The 27145-nt window shown below is 41.8% G+C and overlaps 1 protein-coding gene and 1 long non-coding RNA gene across 2 annotated transcripts; both read left to right on the top strand.

The window, feature by feature from the left end:
- Window positions 1-17261: 17261 nt before the first annotated feature.
- Window positions 17262-19900, top strand: LOC118944070. Its single transcript, XR_005039379.1, has 3 exons — window positions 17262-17445; window positions 19393-19449; window positions 19562-19900. It is a non-coding gene; the product is annotated as an uncharacterized LOC118944070 (long non-coding RNA).
- A 1689-nt stretch (window positions 19901-21589) lies between these two features.
- Window positions 21590-23852, top strand: LOC110503573. Its single transcript, XM_021581969.2, has 5 exons — window positions 21590-21815; window positions 21993-22158; window positions 22352-22409; window positions 22722-22808; window positions 23035-23852. The coding sequence occupies exons 1-5, from the start codon at window positions 21590-21592 to the stop codon at window positions 23155-23157; spliced, it is 660 nt and encodes a 219-aa protein (XP_021437644.2). The 3' UTR covers window positions 23158-23852.
- The last annotated feature ends 3293 nt before the right edge of the window (window positions 23853-27145 follow it).

Here is a 27145-nt window from a genome sequence, read left to right as displayed (position 1 = left end):
GAAGGACTCATTGTATCAAAAAACTGCTAAATAATCCCTCGACTGGGCCTCTCCGCAAGCCTATAAGCCCCGGTGTTTTGTGCATGTACAGAACGATGATGAGCCTGAAACTACGGAAATGGATGGCACTGAACAAGTACAGTCAGAGTAAGCAAGATAAGGAGGAAGGAAGGGAGAGATTTGCAGAGAGAGAAGATGAGAGCAGTGAGTGAATCAGAGGAGGACAGTTTAGAGGAGTTAAGCAGAAATATAGCACATTGAACCAATGGAAAAAGAAGAGAGTGCGAGAAGGGGAGGTAGGGAGTAGAGAGAGAGGGCTGGAGATGGATGAAGTGAGAGGCATGACTTGCACAGTGAATGATTTTTCTCTGCACAGGGGGCGGGAGAGTGAGTGATTCGATGAGGAATAGATTTGCATAGAGAGCATGAGAGGAGAGAAGGAGAGCAGAAGATGTGTATCCTCATTTCACTGAGGATACAATCAACATCACAAGCCTTTTTTGGGTTGGAGGGTTTGTATTTTGTCCTGTAGTTCATTTCATGTAATTGGTCTATCCAGTGGGTTCTGGTAATATTTAATATTTGATTCTAAGATTTGTATTTGATCATGCATTTTATTTTTGCTGTTTGCTCTTTGTTACAGTGGCTTGCGAAAGTATTCACCCCCCTTGGCATTTTTCCTATTTTGTTGCCTTTGTAACAGTATAGCTTCCGTCCCTCTCCTCACCCCTACCTGGGCTCGAACCAGGGACCCTCTGCACACATCGATAACAGCCACCCTCAAAGCATCGTTACCCATCGCTCCACAAAAGCCATGGCGCTTGCAGAGCAAGGGGAACAACTACTTCAAGGTTTCAGAGCGAGTGACGTCACCCCGATTGTCACGCTATTGGTATGCACCCCGCTGGATTTAAGATTGTAATGATTTTGGGGGGGTTTGTATCATTTGATTTACACAACATGCCTACCACTTTGAAGATGCAAAATATTTTGTATTGTGAAACAACCAAGAAATAAGACAAATAAACAGAAAACTTGAGCGTGCATAACTATTCACCCCCCCTCCCCCCAAAGTCAATACTTTGTAGAGCCACCTTTTGCAGCAATTACAGCTGCAAGTCTCTTGGGGTATGTCTCTATAAGCTTGGCACATCTAGACACTGGGATTTTGGTCCATTCTTCAAGGCAAAACTGCTCTAGCTCCTTCAAGTTGGATGGGTTCCGTTGGTGTACAGCACTCTTTAAGTCATACCACAGATTCTCAATTGGATTGAGGTCTGGGCTTTGACCTAGGCCATTCAAAGACATTTAAATGTTTCCCCTTAAACCACTCAAGTGTTGCTTTAGTAGTATGCTTGGGAACATTGTCCTGCTGGAAAGTGATCATCTGTTCCAGTCTCGTATCTCTGGAAGACTGAAACAGGTTTCTCTCAATAATTTCCCTGTATTTAGCCCCATCCATCATTCCTTCAATTCTGACCAGTTTCCCAGTCCCTGCCGATGTAAAACATCCCCACAGCATGTTGCTGCCACCACCATGCTTCACTATGGGGATGTGTTCTTGGGGTGATGAGAGGTGTTGGGTTTGCGCCAGACAGAGTGTTTTCCTTGATGGCCAAAAAGCTACATTTTAGTCTCATCTGACCAGAGTACATTCTTCCATATGTTTGGAGAGTCTCCCACATGCCTTTTGGTGAACACCAAATGTGGTTGCCTATTTTTTCTTGAAGAAATGCTTATTTTTTTCTTTGAGCAATGGCTATTTTTCTGGCCACTCTTCCGTAAAACCCAGCTCTGTGGAGTGCACAGCTTAAAGTGGTCCTCTTGACAGATGCTCCAATCTCCACTGTGGAGCTTTGCAGCTCCTTCAGGGTTATTTTTGGTCTCTTTGTTGTCTCTCTGATTAATGCTCTCCTTGCCTGGTCTGTGAGTTTTGGTGGGCGGCATTCTCTTGGCAGGTTTGTTGTGGTGCCATATTCTTTCTTTTTTTAAATAATGGATTTAATGGTGCTCCATGGGATGTTCATAGTTTGGGATATTTTTTTTAACCCAACCCTGATCTGTACTTCTCCACAACTTTCTCCGTGACCTGTTTGGAGAGCTCCTTGGTCTTCATGATGCCGCGTGCTTGGTGGTGCCCCTTGCTTAGTGGAGTTGCAGACTCTGGGACCTTTCAGAACAGATACTAAGATCATGTGACAGATCATGTGACAGTTAGATTGCACACAGGTGGATGTTCTTTAACTAATTATGTGACTTCTGAAGGTAATTGGTTGCACCAGATGTTATTTAGGGGCTTCATAGCGAAGAGGGTGAATACATATACATGCACCACTTTTCCATTTATTATTTATTATCATTTTTGAAACAAGTTCTTTTTTTCATTTCACTTCACCAATTTGGACTATTTTATGTATGTCCATTATATGTAATCCAAATAAAAATCCATTCAAATTACAGGTTGTAATGCAACAAAATAGGAAAAATGCCAAAGGAGATGAATTATTTGGCAAGGCACTGTATTGGGCCAAAAAGATTGGAGAAGGGGTTTACCCATACGTCTCTGTTTTGGATAGATAACTCTTCGTTTTGTTGTTTGTTTAGTGTTTTTCAATTTTCCCAGACGTGGTTAGAGTCTATGGATTCTTCCAATACATTGAGCTGATTGAGCTGACGTGCTGTTCCTTCTTTTTCTGTGGTGTATCTCTGTATTGTTTTAGTGATTCACCATAGTGAAGGCGTAGGCTCAGGGTTTGTGGGTCTCTATGTTTTTGGTTGGACAGGATTCTCAATTTCTTTCTAAGGTTTTTAGCATTCTTCATCAAACCATTTGGTATTGCTGTTGATATGTTTAGATTTGAAAAGGAAGCTGAGAGATCAAATATACTGTTTATGTTTTCTACTGCAAAGTTTACACCTTTACTATTACAGTGCAATGTTTTGTCCAGGAAGTTGTCTAAAAGGGGTTGAATTTGTTGTTGCCTAATTGTTTTTCGGTAGGTTTCCAAACGACTTTCCTTCCATCTATAGCATTTCTTAACATTATTCAGGTCCTTTGGATGTGACGCCTCATGACTGAGTATTGCTCAGTTCAAATAGACTGGGATTTTGCTGTGATCTGATAGGGTTGTCAGTGGGTTCACTGTGAGTGCTCTGAGAGACTCTGGGTTGAGGTCAGTAACAAAGTCATCTACAGTACTACTGCCAGATTAGCTATGCGTGTAACTACCATAGGAGTCCCCTCGAAGCCTAACATTGACTATGTACATACCGTGAGACAGAGCTGCAGGAGTTGTAAACCGTTTCTCTTGGTTATGTTGTTTTAAATGTGGGGGAGGGAATGCTGTCATCTCCCAGGTAGGTTTTTGTTCCTCTGTGTGCTGAGTGTGTCAAGTTCTTGTCCAGTTCTGGCATTTAGGTCGCCACAGACTAGTATGTGTCTCTGGGCCTGGAAATGATTGATTTCCCACTCAAGGATGGAGAAGCTGTCTTCATTAAAGTATGGGGATTCTAGTGGGGGGGATATAGGTAGCACACAGGAGGACATTTTTCTCTTTTGAGATCATTTCCTTTTTGAATTTCTAGTGAGTTAGGTCTGCTCTTTAACAAATTAGCATAGCCCCTGAGTCCCTTCCCTGTTTCACACCTGGTAGTGTGGTGGATGGGACTACCAGCTCTCTCTGCCCTCTGTACCATGGAAGGTCGGAGGAGATAAAAAAAAAAAAAAGCTGATAGTGTGATCTTTATCCTTGATGCCAACATTGTGCCCATGACAAGCCAGGATCAAACCTTACCTTGAGGCTATACTTAGAGACATGTAGTCAGGAGAGGGATTATGGGTACATTTATAAAGTGGGATGGGCCCGATTTACAGGTTCTCCCTGTGGCCAATCACAGATTTCATGAGTGTGTGTGGTCTCAATATTCATGACGTGATTAGAGGAAGGTGTATTAATCCTTGATAAATTATTAACAAATTGCCGACACATATGGTCAAGCTCTTATGGTAGTTAATCCCTTGCAGAGGCATTTGATATAATACTGTACTGACATCTAGTGGAATTAAATCAGTCCTACACCTCCAAAAAGGGAAGGAATATACTGTGATGGACAGATACAGTCCCTTTGATAACCTTATCAATACCCTTCCTCATTATGCTTTTATTGTTGGCTCATGATTCAGAGTTACCTTTTCTTTACAGTGTTGTTTCTATGATGTGTCCAGTCCTTTGGATCCTGTTGTTTTTCTGTCACTGCCTGGTAAGTTTTGACCAGTTAATGTAATTAATTAATTTCAGGGTTGGGGAGTAACGGATTAAATGTAATCCGTTATATGTAAGGGATTACAAAAAAACGGTAACTGTAATCCGTTAAGGTACCAGCAAAAATATCAGATTACAGATACTTTTGAATAACTAGATGGTTACCTCTTGGATTACTTTTTAATTCAGAAAGGCTTTTTGCGGGGGAAAAAAATCTGTGACACTTCTCTGTTTTCTCAATGACATTCAAATTAGCGTTGAAAAAAGGAGCAAGTTTGAGTTTGTTCCACCTGAGCGAGTCTGACCAGAAGTCAGAGACCACTATGATCAATCGTGGGAAAAGAGCAAGAATAGGCTTTCGTAGACGACAGTCCAAGCTATGTCTTCCAATGATGTGACTACTGTTGGCATCCAAAAATTATCCAACATGAATAAACGCTTGGAGGTAAGGATGTCAGAAGTAGTGTAGTCTACAGCGATACGGATATCACTTATTGTTAACATCTACACAGCGTGTTGAAGTGAATCACATTGCTGCTCTCTCATTTAGCTATTTGCGCCTTACAGATTGTGGTTGTTGTTCACAAATCTAAATGTGTATTAGAACTCAATAACGGTTGAATTCAAGAAGCTTAAGCCGCCTATTAATAACTGTTTTTGAAACCAGTGGACAGCCAGTGACAAATGTGCTCTTGCAAGAGTTTGAATCTCAGCCTATAGAATAAAAGTGGGGCTTTTATTGCTCAATCTAATTAATTCTGATAAAATATATAAATCCATAGGCCTAGTGGATACATGCTCAAACCAGCACACTTTTGATAGCCTTAAAGGGGCAAGCTGAAGTTGCTACATCCAATATACAGTGCCTTGCGGAAGTATTGAACTTTGCGACCTTTTGCCACATTTCAGGCTTCTAACATAAAGATATAAAACTGTATTTTTTTGTGAAGAATCAACAACAAGTGGGACACAATCATGAAGTGGAACGACATTTATTGGATATTTCAAACTTTTTTAACAAATCAAAAGCTGAAAGACTGGGTGTGCAAAATTATTCAGCCCCTTTACTTTCAGTGCAGCAAACTCTCTCCAGAAGTTCAGTGAGGATCTCTGAATGATCCAATGTTGACCTAAATGACTAATGATGATAAATACAATCCACCTGTGTGTAATCAAGTCTCCGTATAAATGCACCTGCACTGTGATAGTCTCAGAGGTCCGTTAAAAGCGCAGAGAGCATCATGAAGAACAAGAAACACACCAGGCAGGTCCGAGATACTGTTGTGAAGAAGTTTAAAGACGGATTTGGATACAAAAAGATTTCCCAAGCTTTAAATATCCCAAGGAGCACTGTGCAAGCAATAATATTGAAATGGAAGGAGTATCAGACCACTGCAAATCTACCAAGACCTGGCCGTCCCTCTAAACTTTCAGCTAATACAAGGAGAAGACTGATCAGAGATGCAGCCAAGAGGCCCATGATCACTCTGGATGAACTGCAGAGATCTACAGCTGAGGTGGGAGACTCTGTCCATAGGACAACAATCAGTCATATATTGCACAAATCTGGCCTTTATGGAAGAGTGGCAAGAAGAAAGCCATTTCTTAAAGATATCCATAAAAAGTGTCGTTTAAAGTTTGCCACAAGCCACCTGGGAGACACACCAAACATGTGGAAGAAGGTGCGCTGGTCAGATGAAACCAAAATTGAACTTTTTGGCAACAATGCAAAACGTTATGTTTGGCGTAAAAGCAACACAGCTGAACACACCATCCCCACTGTCAAACATGGTGGTGGCAGCATCATGGTTTGGGCCTGCTTTTCTTCAGCAGGGACAGGGAAGATGGTTAAAATTGATGGGAAGATGGATGGAGCCAAATACAGGACCATTCTGGAAGAAAACCTGATGGAGTCTGCAAAAGACCTGAGACTGGGACGGAGATTTGTCTTCCAACAAGACAATGATCCAAAACATAAAGCAAAATCTACAATGGAATGGTTCAAAAATAAACATATCCAGGTGTTAGAATGGCCAAGTCAAAGTCCAGACCTGAATCCAATCGAGAATCTGTGGAAAGAACTGAAAACTGCTGTTCACAAATGCTCTCCATCCAACCTCACTGAGCTCGAGCTGTTTTGCAAGGAGGAATGGGAAAAAATGTCAGTCTCTCGATGTGCAAAACTGATAGAGACATACCCCAAGCGACTTACAGCTGTAATCGCAGCAAAAGGTGGCGCTACAAGGTATTAACTTAAGGGGGCTGAATAATTTTGCATGCCCAATTTTTCAGTTTTTGATTTGTTAAAAAAGTTTGAAATATCCAATAAATGTCGTTCCACTTCATGATTGTGTCCCACTTGTTGTTGATTCTTCACAAAAAAATACAGTTTTATATCTTTATGTTTGAAGCCTGAAATGTGGCAAAAGGTCGCAAAGTTCAAGGGGGCCGAATACTTTCGCAAAGCACTGTATATATATATAGTGGTTCCCCTTGCCCTGCAAGGGCTTTTGTGGAGCGATGGGTAACGATGCTTCGTGGGTGACTGTTGTTGATGTGTACAGAGGGTCCCTGGTTCGCGCCCCGGGTATGGGCGAGAGGACGGTCCAAAGTTTTACTCAGCTTCAAAAGTTTCAACTCACTAGCGCACATACGTGACACACAATATATCTGGATTATCTCCTGAAGTCTCACCACAGTTTATTACCACTTAGCTGACTGTTCCAGTCCCCCCCAGATACGGAAAACCTGGAGGGGCTCTCGCTGTCTTATTTTATGTCCACAGAGTTATAGCCGGGTCGGTTCAAACATAGGTTAATGATCCTCTTTGCTTACTTTAAACACACACACATACATTCCTTCTTCCACAATGGTTATAATTTCCAATTACCCCTTGTCCATGCTACATAACCTCTTTCTTAGGAACGAACATTAATCAGATATTGTAAAACAAGGTAGAGTTTAATTAGTTATAGTTCTATTTAAATGTACACATTGTTTAGTCATTATTCATAAAAATTCCTAACAGCTTGAGATCTCAGGTCCCATGTGCTATATTGGTTGAAAATGAGGCAGCCATGTATTTGCAGCGAGTGAAAGGGTGAGAAGAGGAACCCTCCTACCTCATTGTGGTGGGTGGGTGCACTGGTTGACCCTGTGCTGAGGGAAAGGATGGATTGGCACATGGCGTAAGACCTCCACTCCACAAAAGGCCTCAGAGGAGGACCACTGATACTGTATCTGTTTGATGTATGAGAGCAGGTTGTGGGTGTTCAGCGCAGAGGGAGATAGAGCAAGGGATTGTGGGATTTCCTTCCACTTCCTTGTCTAGTTTAACCGATTGGATCAAAGCACTGCAGTTATTTTTTCTTTGCAATTTGCAAGGTGTCTGTCTTCAAGTCCTCCGTAAGACTTTAGAAATCCTGTTAAGGCGACAAATCTGAGGATGAAACTTTCAAAGAGCTTTGGCACTATGGGCAAGCTATCTTATAGCCGACCATGTCTTTGCCTGGAAACCCAACCAGTGGTGATTTCAGCATGTACAGTGGGGAGAACAAGTATTTGATACACTGCCGATTTTGCAGGTTTTCCTACTTACAAAGCATGTAGAGCTCTGTAATTTTTTATCATAGGTACACTTCAACTGTGAGAGATGGAATCTAAAACAAAAATCCAGAAAATCACATTGTATGATTTTTAAGTAAATAATTTGCATTTTTATTGCATGACATAAGTATTTGATCACCTACCAACCAGTAAGAATTCCGGCTCTCACAGACCTGTTAGTTATTCTTTAAGAAGCCCTCCTGTTCTCCACTCATTACCTGTAGTAACTGCACCTGTTTGAACTTGTTACCTGTATAAAAGACACATGTCCACACACTCAATCAAACAGACTCCAACCTCTCCACAATGGCCAAGACCAGAGCTGTGTAAGGACATCAGGGATAAAATTGTAGACCTGCACAAGGCTGGGATGGGCTACAGGACAATAGGCAAGCAGCTTGGTGATGAGGCAGCAACTGTTGGTGCAATTATTAGTAAATGGAAGAAGTTCAAGATGAGGGTCAATCACCCTCGGTCTGGGGCTCCATGAAAGACTTCACCTCGTGGGGCATCAATGATCATGAGGATGGTGAGGGATCAGCCCAGAACTACACGGCAGGACCTGGTCAATGACCTGAAGAGAGCTTGGACCACAGTCTCAAATCCTGCAGCACACGCAAGGTCCCCCTGCTCAAGCCAGCGCATGTCCAGGCCCATCTGAAGTTTGCCAATGACCATCTGGATGATCCAGAGGAGGAATGGGAGAAGGTCATGTGGTCTGATGAGACAAAAATAGAGCTTTTTGGTCTAAACTCCACTCGCCGTGTTTGGAGGAAGAAGAAGGATGAGGTCAACCCCAAGAACACCATCCCAACCGTGATGCATGGAGGTGGAAACATAATTATTTGGGGATGCTTTTCTGCAAAGGGGACAGGACGACTGCACCGTATTGAGGGGAGGACGGATGGGGACATGTATCTCGAGATCTTGGCCAACAATCTCCTTTCCTCAGTAAGAGCATTGAAGATGGGTCGTGGCTGGGTCTTCCAGCATGACAACGACCAGAAACACACAGCCAGGGAAACTAAGGAGTGACTCCGTAAGAAGCATCTCAAGGTCCTGGAGTGGCCTAGCCAGTCTCCAGACCTGAACCCAATCGAAAATCTTTGGAGGGAGCTGAAAGTCAGTATTGCCCAGCGACAGCCCCGAAACCGGAAGGATCTGGAGAAGGTCTGTATGGAGGAGTGGGCCAAAATCCCTGCTGCAGTGTGTGGAAACCTGGCCAAGAACTACAGGAAATGTATGATCTCTGTAATTGCAAACAAAGGTTTCTGTACCAAGTTCTGCTTTTCTGATGTATCAAATACTTATGTCATGCAATAAAATGCAAATTAATTACTTAAAAATCATACAATGTGAATTTCTGGATTTTTGTTTTAGATTCCGTCTCTTACAGTTGAAGTGTACCTATGATAAAAATTACAGACCCGTACATGCTTTGTAAGTAGGAAAACCTGCGAAATCGGCAGTGTATCAAATACTTGTTCTCCCCACTGTATATGAATGGCTTTTCTTTTACAATCCTATCATAATCTAGGGTTCACTTGGAGGTTTTACAGATAGTTTACCATAGTGTACGGGCAAGGGATGATACCGTTTGCGCAGCTGTCGTTACTAACAGTCGTTGCAAAAGTGCAGATTGCTGCAGTGTGGAAACATATTCTAAAATAAATCTGTGAGTCTCTGAAAGCCAACAGCAGCAAGCAGTTCATGTTCCCAATAAACCTGAAAAAAATCTGAGTATAATCCGATGCAGACACTTTCCAAAAGTACTCCACCACAGAGTAGAGGTGGACTCATTGTATCAATAAAATGCTAAATAATCCCTTGACTGGGCCTCTCAGCAATCCTATAAGCCCCTGTGTTCTGTGCGTGCACAATATTTAGCCTTTACGATGGTGAGCCTGACACTACGGGAATGGATGGCACTGAACAAGTACAGTCAGAGTGAGCCAGACAAGGGGGAAGGAAGGGAGAGATTTACAGAGAGAGAAGATGAGAGCAGTGAGTGAATCAGAGGGGGACAGTTTAGAGGAGTTAAGCAGAAATATAGCACATGGAACCAGAGGAGAGAGGAGAGAGTGTGAGAAGGGGAGGTAGGGTGTAGAGAGAGAGGGCTGGAGATGGATGGAGTGAGAGGCATGACTTGCACAGTGAAAGGTTTTGACAGCACAAAGGGTGAGAGAGTGAGTGATTCGACGAGAAAGAGACTTGCATAGAGAGCTTGAGAGGAGACGAGAGGAGGGAAGGAGAGTAGAGGGAGAAGGAAGGCTGTAATGATCGTCATGGGTTGAAGAAGGTGAGGACCAAGGTGCAGCGTGGTAATTGTTCATGTTATTTTTATTAGAACAGAAACACTAAACAAAATAACAACGAGAGGCAAACGAAGCAGTCCTGTAAGGTGCAGCAACACAAAACAGAAAACAACTACCCACAAACCCAGGTGGGAACAGGCTAACTAAGTATGGTTCTCAATCAGAGACAACGATAAACAGCTGCCTCTGATTGGGAACCATACCAGGCCAAACACATAGAAATACGACACTCAGAACAAATAGAAAGAAAAACATAGAATGCCCACCCCATCTCACGCCCTGACCAAACCAAAATAGAGACACAAAAAAGGAACTAAGGTCAGAACGTGACAAAGGCGGTGGGGTGAAAGATGACATGTAGGCCCGAGACAGATTATGGGAGGGGAACAAAGGATAGTTTGGGAGTTGCAGATAAGCAATTAAACATCCTGAACAGACAAGCGGTTGCATTCACCAATGGGTGTATTCATGAGGTGGTATACTGCTATGATCAAACATATCCCTTGTCAGCATTCTCTCTTTCTTTCTTTCTTTTTTTTCTCTCTCTCTCTCTCTCTCTCTCTCTCTCTCTCTCTCTCTCTCTCATTTCAATTCAAAGGGCTTTATTGTCATGGGAAACATATATTTACATTTCCAAAGCAAATGGCATAGATAATAAACAAAAGGGAAATAAACAAGGGAAAAATGTGTAAACATTACACTCAATAAAGTTTTGAAAGAATGTGGCTGTGGGCTTAGGGTCGTTGTCCTGTTGAAATGTGAACCTTCGCCTCAGTCTGAGTTCCTGTGCGCTCTGGAGCAGGTTTTCATCAAGGATCTCTCTGTACTTTGCTCAGTTCATCTGTCCCTCGATCCAGACTAGTCTCCCAGTCCCTGCCGCTGAAAAACATCCGCACAGCATGATGCTGCCACCACCATGCTTCACCTTCGGGATGGTGCCAGGTTTCCTCCAGACGTGAAGCTTGGCAGAGTTCAATCTTTGTTTCATTTGACCAGAGAATCTTGTTTCTCATGTTCTGAGAGTCCTTTAGGTGCCTTTTGGCAAACTCCAAGCGGGCTGTCATGTGCCTTTTACTGAGGAGTGGCTTTTGTCTGGCCACTCTACCATAAAGGACAGATTGGTACAGTGCTGCAGAGATGATTGTTATTCAGGAATCTTCTCCCATCTCCACAGAAGAACTCTCCACAGAGGAACTCTCCACAGAGGAACTCTACTCCCCCGATTGCTCAGTTTGGCTGTGCTGCCAGCTCTAGAAAGAGTATTGGTGTTTCCAAACTTCATCCATTTAAGAATGATGGAGGCCACTGTGTTCTTGGGGACCTTCAATGATGCAGCATTCATTTGGTACCCCCAAATCAGCCCCTCGACACAATCCTGTCTCGGAGCTCTACGGACAATTCCTTTGAACTCATTGCATGGTTTTTGCTCTGACATGCACTGTCAACTGTGCTACCTTATATAGACAGGTGTGTGTCTTTCCAAATCATGTCCAATCAATTGCTTTTACCATGTGTGGACTCCAATCAAGTTGTAGGATCTTCTCAAGGATGATGAATGGAAACAGGAGGCACCGGAGCTCAATTTCCAGTCTCATACCAAAGGGTCTGAATACTTACATAAATAAGGTATTTCTGTTGTTTTATTTGAATATATATGCAAACATGTCTAAAAACCTGTTTTCGCTTTGTCATTATGGGGTATTGTGTGTAGATTGATGAGGGAAAAAAATAATTCATTCATTTTAGAACAAGGCTGTAACATAACAAAATGTGGAAAAAGTCGAGGGGTCTGAGTACTTTCCAAGTGCACTGTAGTCAAGGATTTTCTGTATTTTGGGTCAGTCAGTGGTCAGGTATTCTGCCACTGTGTACTTTATGTTCAGGGCCAGATAGCATTCTAAATTGCTCTGTTTTTTTGTCGATTTTTTTTCCAGTGTGTCAATGATACTGATCAAAAATATAAACGCAACATGTGAAGTATCTGTCCCATGTTTTATGAGCTGAAATAAAAGATCCCAGAAATGTTCAACATGCATAAAATCTCATTTTTTTCTTTCTCATTTTGTGCAGAAATGTGTTTACATCCCTGTTAGTGAGCATTTCTCCTTTACCAAGTTAATCCATCCACCTGACAGGTGTGGCATATGATATAGAAAGTTTGTAATCAATAAATTTCAATTATCTTAATCGGTCTGCAACCCAGAGGTTGTAAAGTTCTGCTTTTAAATGAAACAGACAGAATTCCCAGCTCACAATTGATCAAATCCAAGTTTATTTGCGAGGCCTCTCCTGTGCATATACAAAGACGTTCCTTTTATAACAATCTCTTATCAACCTACGCACATACATACACACTAACATTTTGGATTCTCTCTTTTTCTCCTGAAGTCTCGCCACAGTTTATTACCACTCAGCTGACAGTTCCAGTCCCCCCCAGATACGGGAAACCTGGAGGGGCTCTCCCTGTCCTATCTTATCTCCCCAGAGTTATATCTGGGTCGGTTCAAACATAGGTTAAAGAACCCCTTTGTTTTCTTTCGGCACACACGTACATTCCTCTCTTCCCAGGTCCAACCTAGTTGGACCTGTGTTTATTATTTTTACTCCTTGTCCATGATACATAACCTCTAATCCCCTAATAGTTTAAGGTTCCGGGTAGAATGATTTAGTCATTAATCTTAAACATTCATAAAATCATTTAAAACATATCAAGAAGCAGATTAAACAGCATACTCATTACACAGGTGCACCTTGTGCTGGGGACAATAAAAGGCCACTCCATATGTGCTGTTTTGACACAGAACACAATGCCATAGATGTCTCAAGTTTTGAGGGACTGTGCAATTGGCATGCTGACAGCAGGAATGTCCACCAGAGCTGTTGCCAGAGAATATAAAGTTAATTTCACTACCTTAAGCCACCTTCGTCATTTTAGAGAATTTGGCAGTACGTCCAACCGTAGGACCTCCAGCACATCTGGCTCCACATTCTGCGGGATCATCTGAGACAGCTGATGAAACTGAGAAGTATTTATGTCTGTAATAAAGCCATTTTGTGGGGAAAAACCTGTTCTGATAGGCTGGCCCTGGCTCCCCAGTGGGTGGGCCTATGCCCTCTCAAGTCCACCATGACTGCGCCCCTGACCAATCATGTGAAATCCATAGATTAGGTCCAGTAGGATGAAGCCGGGTTCTGCAGACTGTTCCGGTGCCCTTGCCAATTCATTGATATCAACGAGGGCAGAGCTCAAGGTGCATCCCTGTCTCACCCCACTGCCCTGTGGAAAGAAAATGTGTGCTTCTTTTAACTGCACACTTGTTGTTTCTGTACATTGATTTTTATAATGTCATATTATTTTTTTCCCCAACACTGCTTTCCATCAATTTGCATTGTAGATCCTCATGCCAAATTTAGTGAAAAGCTTTTTTGAAATCAACAAAGCATAAGGCTTTGCTTTTGTTTTGTTAATTTGTCAATTAGTGTCATGGTCTGTCGTATGGTATTTTGGTAGAAAGACAATTTGACATTTGCTCAGGACATTGTTTTCACAGGAAATATTGAAGTATGCTGTTGATGATAGTGCAGAAGATTTTTCCAAGATTGCTGTTGACGCAGATTCCACTATAATTCTTGGGGTCATAATTGTCTCCACTTTTGTGGATTGGAGTGATCAGACCTTGGTTCCAAATAATAGGGATGTTGCCAGAACTGAGGATAATGTGGAAGAGTTTATGAACAGCCAATTTTGAATTTTTGGCATGTATATTTTTTTGTTGTATACCATCAACACCACGGGCATTTTTGTATTGGAGGGTTTGTATTTGGTCCTGTACTCATTCAATGTAATTGGAGAATCCAGTGGGTTCTGGTAGTCTTTAATAGTGATTCTAAGTTTTGTAAATGATCAAATATATGTTTTTGCTCTTGGTTCTGTGTTGTGACCGAAAAGGTTGGAGAAGTGGTTTATCCATACACTACATCTCCATTTGTTTTTGTTGAGTCTGCTCCAAACCCCTGAAAGCCGGTAAGCTGGTGATCTGTATCCTTGATGCCAACCCTGTGCCCGTTACAAGCCAGGATCCAATTGTATCCTGATGCTATGCTTAGAGACATATGGTCAAACTAGGACATGGATGAATGGTAACCTGATGAAATGGGATGGGCCCGAGGTACGGCTCCTCCAACTGTGGCGCATCTCAGATTGTATGAGTGTGTGTGGTCCCATGGAATATCCATGAGATGATTCAAGGAAAGCGTACACGTTCTTGATTCATTATTAACAAATCGTCGACACACATTGTGGAGCTCCTCTCTTTTTGACCTCCCAGAGGAGTTTGATATGATACCATACTGACATCTAGTGGAGTTAAATCAGCGTTACGCGGACAGTGTGGGGAGGAATTTCCTGTAATGGACAAACACAATACCTCTGATGACCACGTCAGTTCATTTCCTGATTATGCTTTTATTGAAGGTTCATGATTCAGATGTACATTTTTCTACATGGTTGTTTTTATGCTGTGTCATGTCCATTTTATCTTGTTGATTTTCTGTGTCTACCTGGCAATGAATTGACCAGTTAATATCTTTGATGTGACAGAAGACACTCACCTGTTTAGCAATTTCCAGATTCCATCTTTGATGTTTGATTAAAATGCTAGAATGGAACAAGCATAGGCCTACTCTGATGGATTTAGGTTTTGCAACTGCTCTGTCCCATACCTACCTGCTCAGATTATCTTCAGTTAGTTCATTCAAATAGAGTTTATGGTGGAGAGAGCTTTGATCTACTCCTGTGAGGTGTGCATGATGAGCCCCATCCATCATAGTCAGAGAAGAGGACAGTCCTACTCTCACCTGAGGCAGACACTGGGAACACCAACATGGGTGTATTAATTAGTGGACACCGTAGTGAAACGTTTCGCTACAGACAGTTTTTTTTGCATCGAAAACAAGGGTTTCTATTGGACAAATTCAGGTAGGTCACTCCCCGTTTCATTACATTTGCTTTTATTTGCTTCCGTTCGGTTCCTAGTGAATACACCCCAGATATGTGGAACAGAGAGCCAAAGGAGATGCTGCATCTCCATGGCAACAGCAGCTCTACTTCGCCTCCTCATAGACAGAGGGCACTAGAGGCTAATCTGCAGTCTGCAGAAAGAGGCACAGCTGGGACATTTAGTTTGAATGAGAATATTATTGAAGGAGCTACATATGGTCAGGACATATTACTGCTTTTGTATCCTTCCAACTGGGACATACAAGATGTGTATAACAGCCTTTAAAATGCCCATGAACTGCTGTCAAACTTCTCAGAAGACTGAGAACACACAATGTGGTTTAGACAGCGGGTGTTCTGGGGAAGGGGAGAGGGAGGGAGGGAGAGAGAGAGGGAGGGAGAGAGGGAGAGAGGGAGGGAGAGAGGGAGGGAGAGAGGGAGGGAGAGAGAGAGAGGGAGAGAGAGAGGGAGAGAGAGAGGGAGAGAGAGAGGGAGAGAGAGAGGGAGAGAGAGAGGGAGGGAGGGAGAGAGGGAGGGAGGGAGAGAGGGAGAGAGGGAGAGAGGGAGGGAGAGAGAGAGAGAGAGAGAGAGAGAGAGAGAGAGAGAAAAAAGATAACAACTTGACATGTTGGTAAGAATGAACAAAAAAACAGAGTAAACTAGAATGCTATTTGGCCCTAAACAGAGAGTACACAGTGGCATAATATCTGACCACTGTGACTGACCCAAACTTAAGGAAAGCTTTGACTATGTACAGACTCAAGTGAGCATAGCCTTGCTGTCGAGAAAGGCCACCATAGGCAGACCTGGCTCTCAGGAGCAGACAAGCCATGTGCACACTGCCCACAAAATGAGGTGGAAACTGAGCTGCACTTCCTAACCTCCTGCCAAATGTATGACCATATTAGAGACACATATTTCCCTCAGATTACACAGATCCACAAATAATTTGAAAACAAACCCGATTTTGATAAACTCCCATATCTATTAGGTGAAATACCACAGTGTGCCATCACAGCAGCAAGATTTGTGACCAGTTGCCACAAGAAAAGGGAAACCAGTGAAGAACAAACACCATTGTAAATACAACCCATATTTATGTGTATTTATTTTCCCTTTTGTACTTTAATTGTTTGCATATTGTTACAAAACGTAAAAAAATATACATCGTATGACATTTGAAACATCTTTCTACTTTTGGAACTGCTCTGAGTGCAATGTTTTCTGTTCATTTTGATTGTTTATTTCACTTTTGTATATTATCTACTTCACTTGCTTTGGCAATGTTAACATATGTTTCCCATGCCAGTAAAGTGTCTTGAATTGAATTGAGAGAAAGAGAGAGGGGGGGGAGGTAGAGAGAGAGAATTCAGACAAGTAATATGTTCTCTTTATGAATTTCCTACATAGTACACACGTGATCCCAATGTCTATAATGTACATAGAAAGAGAAAGTGAGTGTGTTAGTGGGTCAGTCAGAGGAAAAAGGGAAGATTGATTCAAGAGAAGCAGAACGTAAAGTCGTATTTCAGACGAAACCGATGTGTCCTTGAAACCATTTATTCACGGCGCCTCTAAGAGGATGTGAGAAAGTGGGACTATTTGAGTCACAGTGGCGAGTAGAAGTTTCCATGGCGTGTTTGTTTTTGTCCCATGACATGCATTACTTTTAAGGGAAAATGTCATGTTTGTTTTTGTCCCATGACATGCATTACTTTTAAGGGAAAATGTCATGTTTTTTTTTTTTTTTTCTTCTACCAAGTGGGATAAAAGGACCCTTCGTCACACGTGAATAAACAGGCATAACTAAACAGTAGTCCAGACGATGCTCGCTAAATATCTCACGGGTGTATCAAGAGAGTCTCACCGCAAAAAAAGCAGATGTGGTTTTTTTGCAGCTCTTTCATGGTGGCATGCGTGTGTTTTCTGACGTACTGGCAAAAAAAGGACACATCTGAGGCACTTTTTGAAGGTGTGTGTTTTTCTTCTTCTTTCCTGAAACGAAACAGTTGACCACAGCCAGACATGCAAATCTGCCCCCCCCCCCCCCCCCGTCCCCCCGTCCCACCTACACACACATATGCACAGTTCAGGGAAGGTGGACCACCAGTATCTTGCTGTGACTTTTTTGAACCTTGTAGCTGTAAGCATTTCCACTGTGACAAAGAGAAGAGGCCCATTGACCATTAGAGACCAGGGTGGACTTCCTTTAAAATCCAAAACAGAGAAACAAATATGTAAACCATCAGAGAGGCAACTATAGGTAAGACAATGGTAATGTAAAAAAAAAAAAAAGGAGCATTATTGAAAGTGTTGGTCACCCAAGAATATGGAAATATAATGGTTGGCACATTGGCAACATGGCTGTTCTATCTGTGAAGGAGATATACTGTAAGTATATGATAGGCAGACTAGTGCAAATCACATTTTGAATCCTTGTGTATGTCTAAATGGTAATAGTCTAAATGAAGAGTTCATTTCCGAAACAATACATCCACAACTTTTATAAATTGTTGATTTTTTTTTGTCAGAAATGATTGCCAACGGGCACATTCATGGTTGTGTAAAATATTTCTGTTCTCAGATTTTTTAAATTATTGATTTTAGATGTGTTTGATACATACTACCGTTCAAAAGTTTGGGGTCACTTAGAAATGTCCTTGTTTTTGAAAGAAAAGCACATTTTTTTTGTCCTTTAAAATAACATCAAATTGATCAGAAATACAGTGTAGACATTGTTAATGTTGTAAATGACTATTGTTGCTAGAAACGGGAGATTTTTTATGGAATATCTACATGGGCAACGGAGGCCCATTATCAGCAACCATCACTCCTGTGTTCCAATGGCATGTTGTGTTAGCTAATCTAAGTTTATCAATTTAAAAGGCTAATTGATCATTATAAAACCATTTTGAAATTATGTTAGCACAGCTGAAAACTGTTGTTCTGACTAAAGAAGCAATAAAACTGGCATTCTTTAGACTAGTTGAGTATCTGGAGCATAAGAATCTGTGGGTTCGATTACAGGCTCAAAATGTCCAGAAAAAAAGAACTTTCTTCTGAAACTCGTCAGTCTATTCTTGTTCTGAGAAATGAAAGCTATTCCATGAGATAAATTGCAGAGAAACTGAAGATCTGGTACAACTCTCTGTACTACTCTCTTCACAGAACAGCCAAACTGGCTATAACCAGAATAGAAAGAGCAGTAGGAGGCCCCAGTGCACAACTGAGAAAGAGGACAAGTACATTAGAGTGACTTGTTTGAGAAACAGATTTCTCACAAGTCCTCAACTGGCAGCTTCATCAAATAGTACCCACAAAACACCAGTCTCAATGACAGCGGTGAAGATTCGACTCCGGGATGTTGGCCTTCTAGGCAGAGTTGCAAAGAAAAAGCCATATCTCAGACTGGCCAATGAAAATCAAATATTAAGATGGGCAAAAGAACATAGACACTGGACAGAGGAACTCTGCCTAGAAGGCCAGCATCCTGGAGTCACTTCTCCACTGTTGATGTTGAGACTGGTGTTTTGAGGGAACTATTGAATGAAGTTGCCAGTTGAGGACTTGTGAGGCATCTGTTTCTCAAACCAAACACTCTAATGTCCTTGTCCTCTTGCTCGGTTGTGCACCGGGGCCTCCCACTTCTCTTTCTATTCTAGTTAAAGCCAGTTTGCACTGTTCTATGAAGGGAGTAGCACACAGCGTTTTACGAGATTTTGAATTTCTTGGCAATTTCTAGCATTTCCTTCAAATTACTAAAATGTCAAATGGAAATGTTTTACATACATGTAAAGGCACTATTTAAATATTGATGTCACAAATGTATAATTTGTACATTTTTTATATTAAAAATGTAGTTATTTGTTACATTTGACAGTGTCAAACCTAGCAGTACTACTTATGTCTCTGAGAGTGAGACGGATGTATAGCAATTTGCAATTAAAAACATGATTATTTGTCTCTCTGAAATTAAACCAGTGACAGATTTTAAACAAATACATGTCTGTCATTGAACAAACCCATGCCATGATTAGATAATGGAAAAACACACCAATCTCTTTCAGAATTTCTTTATACAATAAAAGCTCATTTACCAACATTTCTGAACGTAGATGTATTCTGTTTTGGAATGAATCTCTTGAAATGTATTCACGTTTAGTGAAACACGAGATATAATGAAAGTACTCTTTGTTTGTTTCTTTTGTAGAGCACAAATATTGTCAAGCAATGGGGAAGACCACATTGAGAACCGTAATTGTCTGTGGTGAGCAAGTATTTATTCATGTGTGTGGATCTTGAATTGCAGTATCACTCTTATGTACCTCAAACGAATAAATATGCATGTGCATGTGCGTGTGTGTGTGTGTGTGTTTTAGTATCCACAGTGTATAGTGCTTTAGGTTGTGTAGTGACAGGCCCAGACCAGAAGAAGGTTCCTGTGGGCTCTAATGTTCGACTGTCCTGCGACCTCACTCAGTGTTTGAAAAGTCTGGGACATCACCAAATCAGTGCGGAGTGGGAGTTCATTGACAAGGTAAATCCCTCAAAATATATAATGTCACAACAAATGTAGCGTTTAGGATTGCTGGTGTAATATCATGTTTTCTAAAAAGTGACATGCAGTTGAAGTCTGAAGTTTACATACACTTAGGTTGGAGTCATTAAAACTCGTTTTTCAACCACTCCACAAATGTCTTGTTAACAAACTATAGTTTTGGAAAGTCGGTTAGGACATCTACTGTGTGCAGGACACAAGTCATTTTTGTAAACAATTGTTTACAAACAGATTATTTCACTCATTGTATCACAATTCCAGTGGGTCAGAAGTTTACATGCACTAAGTTGACTGTGTCTTTAAACAGCTTGGAAAATTCCTGAAAATGATGTATTGGCTTTAGAAGCTTTTGATAGGCTAATTAACATAATTTGAGTCAATTGGAGGTGTACCTGTGGATGTATTTCGAGGCCTACCTTCAAATCCAGTGCCTCTTTGTTTGACATCATGGGAAAATCAAAAGAAATCAGCCAAGACCAAAGAAAATTTGATTTAGACCTCCACAAGTCTGGTTCATCATTGGGAGCAATTTCCAAATGCCTGAAGGTACCACGTTCATCTGTACAAACAATAGTTCACAAGTATAAACAACATGGGACCACGTAGCCATCATACCGCTCAGGAAGGATACGCGTTCTGTCTCCTAGAGATGAACGTACTTTGGTGTGAAAAGTGCAGATCAATCCCAGAACAACAGCAAAGGACCTTGTGAAAATTCTGGAGGAAACAGGTACAAAAGTATCTATAACCACAGTAAAACGAGTCCTATGTCGACATAACCTGAAAGGCCGCTCAGCAAAAGCCAGACTACGGCTTGCAACTGCACATGGGGACAAATATTGTACTTTTTGGAGAAACGTCCTCTGGTCTGAGGAAACAAAAATAGAACTGTATGTCCATAATGATCTTCGTTATGTTTGGAGGAAAAAGGGGGAGGCTTGCAAGCCGAAGAACACCATCCCAACCGTGAAGCACGGGGGTGGCAGCATCATTTTGTGGAGGTGCTTTCCTACAGGAGGGACAGGTGCACTTCACAAAATAGATGGCATCATGAGTAGAGAAAATTATGTGGATATATTGAAGCAACATCTCAAGACATCAGTCAGGAAGTTATAGCTTGGTCGCAAATATGTCTTCCAAATGGACAATGACCCCAAGCATACTTCCAAAGTTGTGGTAAAATGGCATAAGGACAACAAAGTCAAGGTATTGGAGTGGCCATCAAAAAGCCCTGACCTCAATCGTATAGAAAATTTGTTGGCAGAACTGAAAAAGCATGTGCGAGCAAGGAGGCCTACAATCCTGACTCAGTTACACCTGCTCTGTCAGGAGGAATGGGCCAAAAATCACCCAACTTATTGTGGGAAGCTTGTGGAAGGCTACCCAAAACGTTTGACCCAAGTTCAACTATTTAAAGGCAATGCTAACAAGTACTAATTGAGTGTATGTAAACTTCTGACCCAGTGGGAATGTGATGAAAGAAATAAAAGCTGAAATAAATCATTTTCTCTGCTATTCTGACATTTTGCATTCTTAAAATAAAAAGGTCATCCTAACTGACCTAAGACAAGGCAGTTAACCCACTGTTCCTAAGCCACCATTGAAAATAAGAATTTGTTATTAACTGTTAAATAACAGTTAACTTGTTAAATAAAGGTAAAATAAAATAAAAAAAACAGGGATTTTTACTACGATTAAATGTCAGGAATTGTGAAAAACGGAGTTTAAATGTATTTGGCTAAGGTGTATGTAAACTTCCGACTTCAACTGTAAATATGTAGTATATGTTCAGTACTATTTGTATTTGTACTAATCTTGAGCACCAAAAAATTCACAATAACAGGACTCAATGGATAAAGCCCGGCACTGTCTCATATACCACTACCATAACCAAACTGTCACCGTTGAACCCAGAGTGTCTCTGGTTGGGAACATCTCTGAAGGTGACTTCTCGATCCTGCTGGTGTCGGTGACAGTCCAACGTAGTGGCACCTACCTGTGTCGCCTGCGTTCTCCACATGGCTATTCAGACATTCATGAGAGTCACACACAGGTCACAGTGGTGGAGAGATCAGGTACATACTTCATCTTGAACGATAACAACTGGACTTGCTAAGCAAGCATTAAAAACAATTACATGTAAAAAATAAATGGTGTATATGTTGTGTAAGTGTATATGCTGAAAAAGGAGTTGGGCTATACAAATCAGGTTGACAGATTTATCTTTCGTCTTTACACCTTGATTTTCCCAGGGCAGCACAGGAGTTTCCCAGGAGATCTCCATAAACCTGGTGTAAACCATCCGGATTGGCTGTTGCCTCTCTGCTGCGTGCTTTTTTCACTCTTCCTGGTGGGCGGAGTCACAGTGGGAATATGCGTGTGTCGGAGGAGGTCACCGCGGCAACAAAATGACAAGTGGTGAGATAATGCTAAGAGAGACCAGCAGGTGGACATGAGAGAAAGGAGAAGACAGGGAGAGAGCAGAGTCAAAAAAACATGTACAAGATATGCCTATTTTAGAGGCAGAGATAAATAAGACAAATATATTGGAGACATGAAACGCCATACAAAAACCAATGAAAGCTACATTTTTTTTGGTATGCTCTTTCAGTCACATCCAGGTGAACGTAACACGCGGAGAAGACACACGGGAAGCCAATGGAAACAAGGTAACTGTTCTTACCTGACTTGCCTAGATGAATAAATGTTAAATAAAAAAATAAAAAAACACATGCAAACAATAACATACAAGCAATTAATGCAAACACACAAACCCGCATGCAAAAACTCAGGTAACACTCGTCGTCTGAGTCTCTCTCTCCCTCACTTCTTCTCCCTGCTTCCCTCGCAGTCAATGAATAAACCAATGATAACCCATCCCTATGTGCTGCACTGGTGTCTTCACCCACTCTGATTTCCCAGCTGTGTAACATTTCCCTCTGTAACACGGACTGTACCTGCTCACTCTAACACGACCACAGGACACAAACTGCTATGTCACGCTCCAGAGGCTCAGGGCCCCGCCCCCTCCCACACCCTCTAGAGGAGAGGGCATCTACGTTACCATGGTAAGCACACTGTGTACAGAACAGAGGCTTTAATTAATCTATTTTGAGATGACAATACAGCCATTTCTGACATACAATAGACAGGTTTTAAAAATGTTTTTATCACTTGCCTGTCCTTGCACATGAATGTGTGTGTGTGTCTACGTGTGTGAGCTCGTGTGCATGTATGCATGTTTGCGATGCATCAGAGTAATCTCTTACGTATCTCTCTCCTTCCTGAATCTAGCACGGCACTCCCGCTGGGCCTTCAGGTGTCCATTCCAAGCCCCAGACTCACCCCAGCAGAAAGACTCTCCCAGAGGAGTGGCGGCAACAGGAAATACCCACAAAGCCCCAACACTGCCCTTGAACACCTCCAACCAACCCCTCCTCAGAAGACTCAGACACAGGGAACTGCTGTGTTGAGACTATCAGCTCGGCGATTTCAAATCACCATTGATCCTTTGCGCCATTGCCGAAGAACCACTATGTTTGGTTCATTTCAAAAGAGGTGAAAATCTGTTACTTTGGAAGAGAATCCAGAACCACCTATATCCAAATTGATCTCTGACACTATAATCAGAGTGGTTATTGAAGTTAGGAAAAAGAAGATTCCTATAATTTAGCTATATCAAGATAACGTATTACGATTACTTAGAAGATCCTTCCTTCTTGCTAATAGTCCCATGGGTGCAGACGAGCCCTCTCAGCTCTTAAGTGTAACCCTAACAGAGATGAAACAGTTATTATTGTTTGACCGGTAGGGATTTTAAAAACAGGAAGTGGGGAGAGAGGTAATCGTGCACATGGTTTCCTCCACCAGCTGTAACACTCTGTAGCAATTACCCAGGGGACATCCCACAGGATATATACAGGACATTCGCAGGACATTGCATAGGACATTCACAAACCATGCACAGGACAATCCATTACATGTGCCCTCCCTATAGATACTTTTTTGCAAGGGTGTGATTTGTTTTTCCTAACTTACTGTCTTGGTGTGAAGTTTGTAAGTTGTTTTTTTATCGATAAAAAAAATCAATCAATCAACAATGATTTTACTAAAACTGTTGTTCAAAAGTGGCTTTCCCGTCTTGCACGTGGCAGTTCGAGAAATAGGTAGATACTTTCACTTCCACTTCTGTTGAGATGCTAGATTGTTTTTGTTTGATTATTCAACAAGCATACCATCTCTCTGTTATTGGTAAGCTGATTTGCTATATAACCGATTGGTGAGCAACATTTGATGTAGCCTTTGAAAATAGGTCATGTCACCATCTGCAATGACTTGACCACTACACAACGTGTCCTTTGCCTTTAGGTCCAGAGTGCTCCTCTCTCAAAGTTGTGGCTGAACGCTACACTTGTAGATCAACATTATTGGGCAGCTCAGTTTCAATACAGATCAATGGTCATTGATGCCCGTCGACAGCAGACTTGAAAAAGATTGCATTTCAAAATCATTACACCACTGGATTGCACATCACTGGATTGCGTATCATTACGCCACTGGATTGCACACCACTGGATTGCGTATCATTACACCACTGGATTGCACACCACTGGATTGCATATCACTGGATTGCATATCATTACACCACTGGATTGCACACCACTGGATTGCATATCATTACACCACTGGATTGCACACCACTGGATTGCATATCATTACACCACTGATGGGGCATGACTGCAGTTAACACGTTGTATTGAAGTCTTAAAAGATGCAAATCATGATAGTACATACAAAAAAATGCATCATATCATCTTCCCATCAATCTCCTCCACTGTTTATCTAATGCTTACCCTTCCCTCTCTTTTTTTGCCTCTCTATCTCTCTGCCCTTTTCCAAGTGTGATGTGTGAACGTCCTTGTTTATTTACTTGTTTCTGCTCTAAAGCCTCTCAACTCATCCCCTGAATCCCCAGAATGATTGCGTTCTCATCTATGGTAAAGGTCTGTGCCAAATGGCACCGCCTGCTGTCAAATGCTGCCTTCTCTCAAAGGGCACACGAACAAACACACCACCTGCAATCTGTTGGGATGGCCAAACTAGAGCCGTGGAGTCCTTTACACTCATAGTTACTCCTGTAGTGGCACACCTGAGTACCCCTGTGGGTTTTGGGCTGTTTTTACTGTAGCAGGAGGAATGTTCTACAAAGAATGATAGGGCTGTATTTGACAAGATTAGATCCCATCCTCATGATTTTTCCATGATTAATTGCTCATCCCTGTTTATATTTGTATCACTTTCATTTAATCCTCTATCTTCAGTATTTCCCATTATGTTCCCTGCAGTAGCTATTCGTGTCTGGCGCCACTGTGCTTGACTGATCAGTAAGGGGTTTAATACCGAAATCTCTCTTTTGTCGGTATTGATCTTTTCATCCTCATCCGTTCATCCCACTCTTTCCCTGCCATCTATCTCTTCCCCACACCCGTTAACCTCCATATTAGAGCTCCCTTACTCCCTTGCGTTCTTCCTCGGTACCTATTTGTTCCTGAACTTGCTATTGATGAACAGAAAGGGAGGGGTAAGGTCTTGCTGCGGAGCAGGTTGAATATTTTGTTTGTTTAGCTACCACGACCACTCCGTTCTTCACATTATCTTTTTCCCCAGACTTCCCAAACTCCTCCTCCCAGGAAACGGAGAGACAGTGCTCATAAACACACCCTTTGCCTCTTTACATGTCTCTGTTCATTCTATGACCCCGTGTAGAGATATCACGAGTAAAATGCTAAGAATCAAACATGACCTTAATTAAAAGATCATCTATAATTTCCTGGGAAGCTTTCTGATGCTATATCGGAGTTGCTCTCCTTGTGAGGTAATAACACATGTCGACAGACAGCAAAGTGAACTCCTCTCAATAGTTGCAAACAAAGACTTTAATAATGCTAAGCCTTTTATAATCCGATTCAGCGCAGACTAAAAGGCCCCGAGGTCTGTTGTCCACAGGCTATGCTGAAATATGGCCAGTATTCATTCAAACTGTGCTCTACCGGTGTGAAAGCGCATCCTACCTCTGCACACTGAACTACCAAACAATGCACCCTTTTAAAGGGAATTTCCCCAATCTTCACGGAGATCGTGTTCATGGTGAACGCTGCGAATGCCAGCTCAAGTGTGGGTGAGCTTTTAGAAGAGTCACCTGTGTGTCAATCTGAACCACACAGTAAAAAAAATAATCTAAATGTGTCCGTTTAAGCGAAAGATATCTGCTGTTTTACGTGGGCTGCGTCTCAGTCCACCACGTCAGCCCACGCCGACCTTCCACATCTGCGGTGGAAAGCGGCAGAGCTACGGCGCTGTTTGTCAGAGCAGGAGACATCCCACGAATCCGTCCTTCCATGAAAACGTCTGTAGTGTCCAAACGGTTTGGCCTATGGACTAATACGACTATTGAAAGACGAGACTCTCACAAACACGATGGTGTTCTCCCGTTTGCTCTATGACCCCCACACGTGTCATGGGACTCGTCTGAAGGTAACCCATACAAATGATTGGGAGTATGGAGGTAGTTTTCTGCCAACAAAAAAAAAAAGAGATTACATTTGTGTCCCATAAAATTTTCCGGAGCTTTCTTACATCTCATAGATTTAGGACAGACACCTCAACACATTATTCCTTCTGATTTGTTGTTTTACTGTCTTTTTTTAGAAATGTGTTATTCAATGCATTTTTTGGGCCATAGTAGTAAAGGCCAGAGGCTTTGACTTTTAGAGGTTAAAAGGCACCTCCGACATCGCCTAAACATGACCAATGCATTTGTCGGATTGAATCCCGGACGGTGTTATTGTGCGTTGTTTATGTGTATAGCAGTCCAACTGCTCAGTGAATAATTAGGACAGAAATTGTTGACAAAACAACATCCTTAATTCATGAGAATTCCCAGGGCACTTCGAAAACTGGAAACTCTATATACAAATACACATGCTCACAAAGTAAGCAGAGTCGTAACTTTGATAGAAAAATAGGGGGGAGGGCATTTGATTTGCCATTCAAAGCTAATTTTGTGCATAACCTCTAGACACAAGTGTCAAAAATAGTGCAAAAATACAATTTCAAAATTACATTTCTATGACTGCAATCAAACAATGGTCTTTATTAAATTGTCTCGGGATGATGACGTCATGAAAAAATTCCTGTCCTTTCCTCAATGGTCAGACTATCTCTGTGTGTTCCCGACGAGGAAACTTGGCCTGTTCCACTGACTCTGACTCTCTTTCCAGCTAGACCACAGCACTGTCTTTGGTGGGATTAGCTCAGCACGGGCACACACAGATGTCCCACAGAAAGAGAGAGAGAGAGAGTGAGAGAGAGAGAGAGTGGGGTGGGAGAGAGATAGAGAGATAGA

Source organism: Oncorhynchus mykiss, chromosome 24 (genome assembly GCF_013265735.2).
Source record: "Oncorhynchus mykiss isolate Arlee chromosome 24, USDA_OmykA_1.1, whole genome shotgun sequence".
In the NCBI taxonomy this organism is placed as follows: domain Eukaryota; kingdom Metazoa; phylum Chordata; class Actinopteri; order Salmoniformes; family Salmonidae; genus Oncorhynchus; species Oncorhynchus mykiss.
Note: the sequence above shows the minus strand (reverse complement) of the source record. Positions and strands in the feature narration are given on the sequence as shown.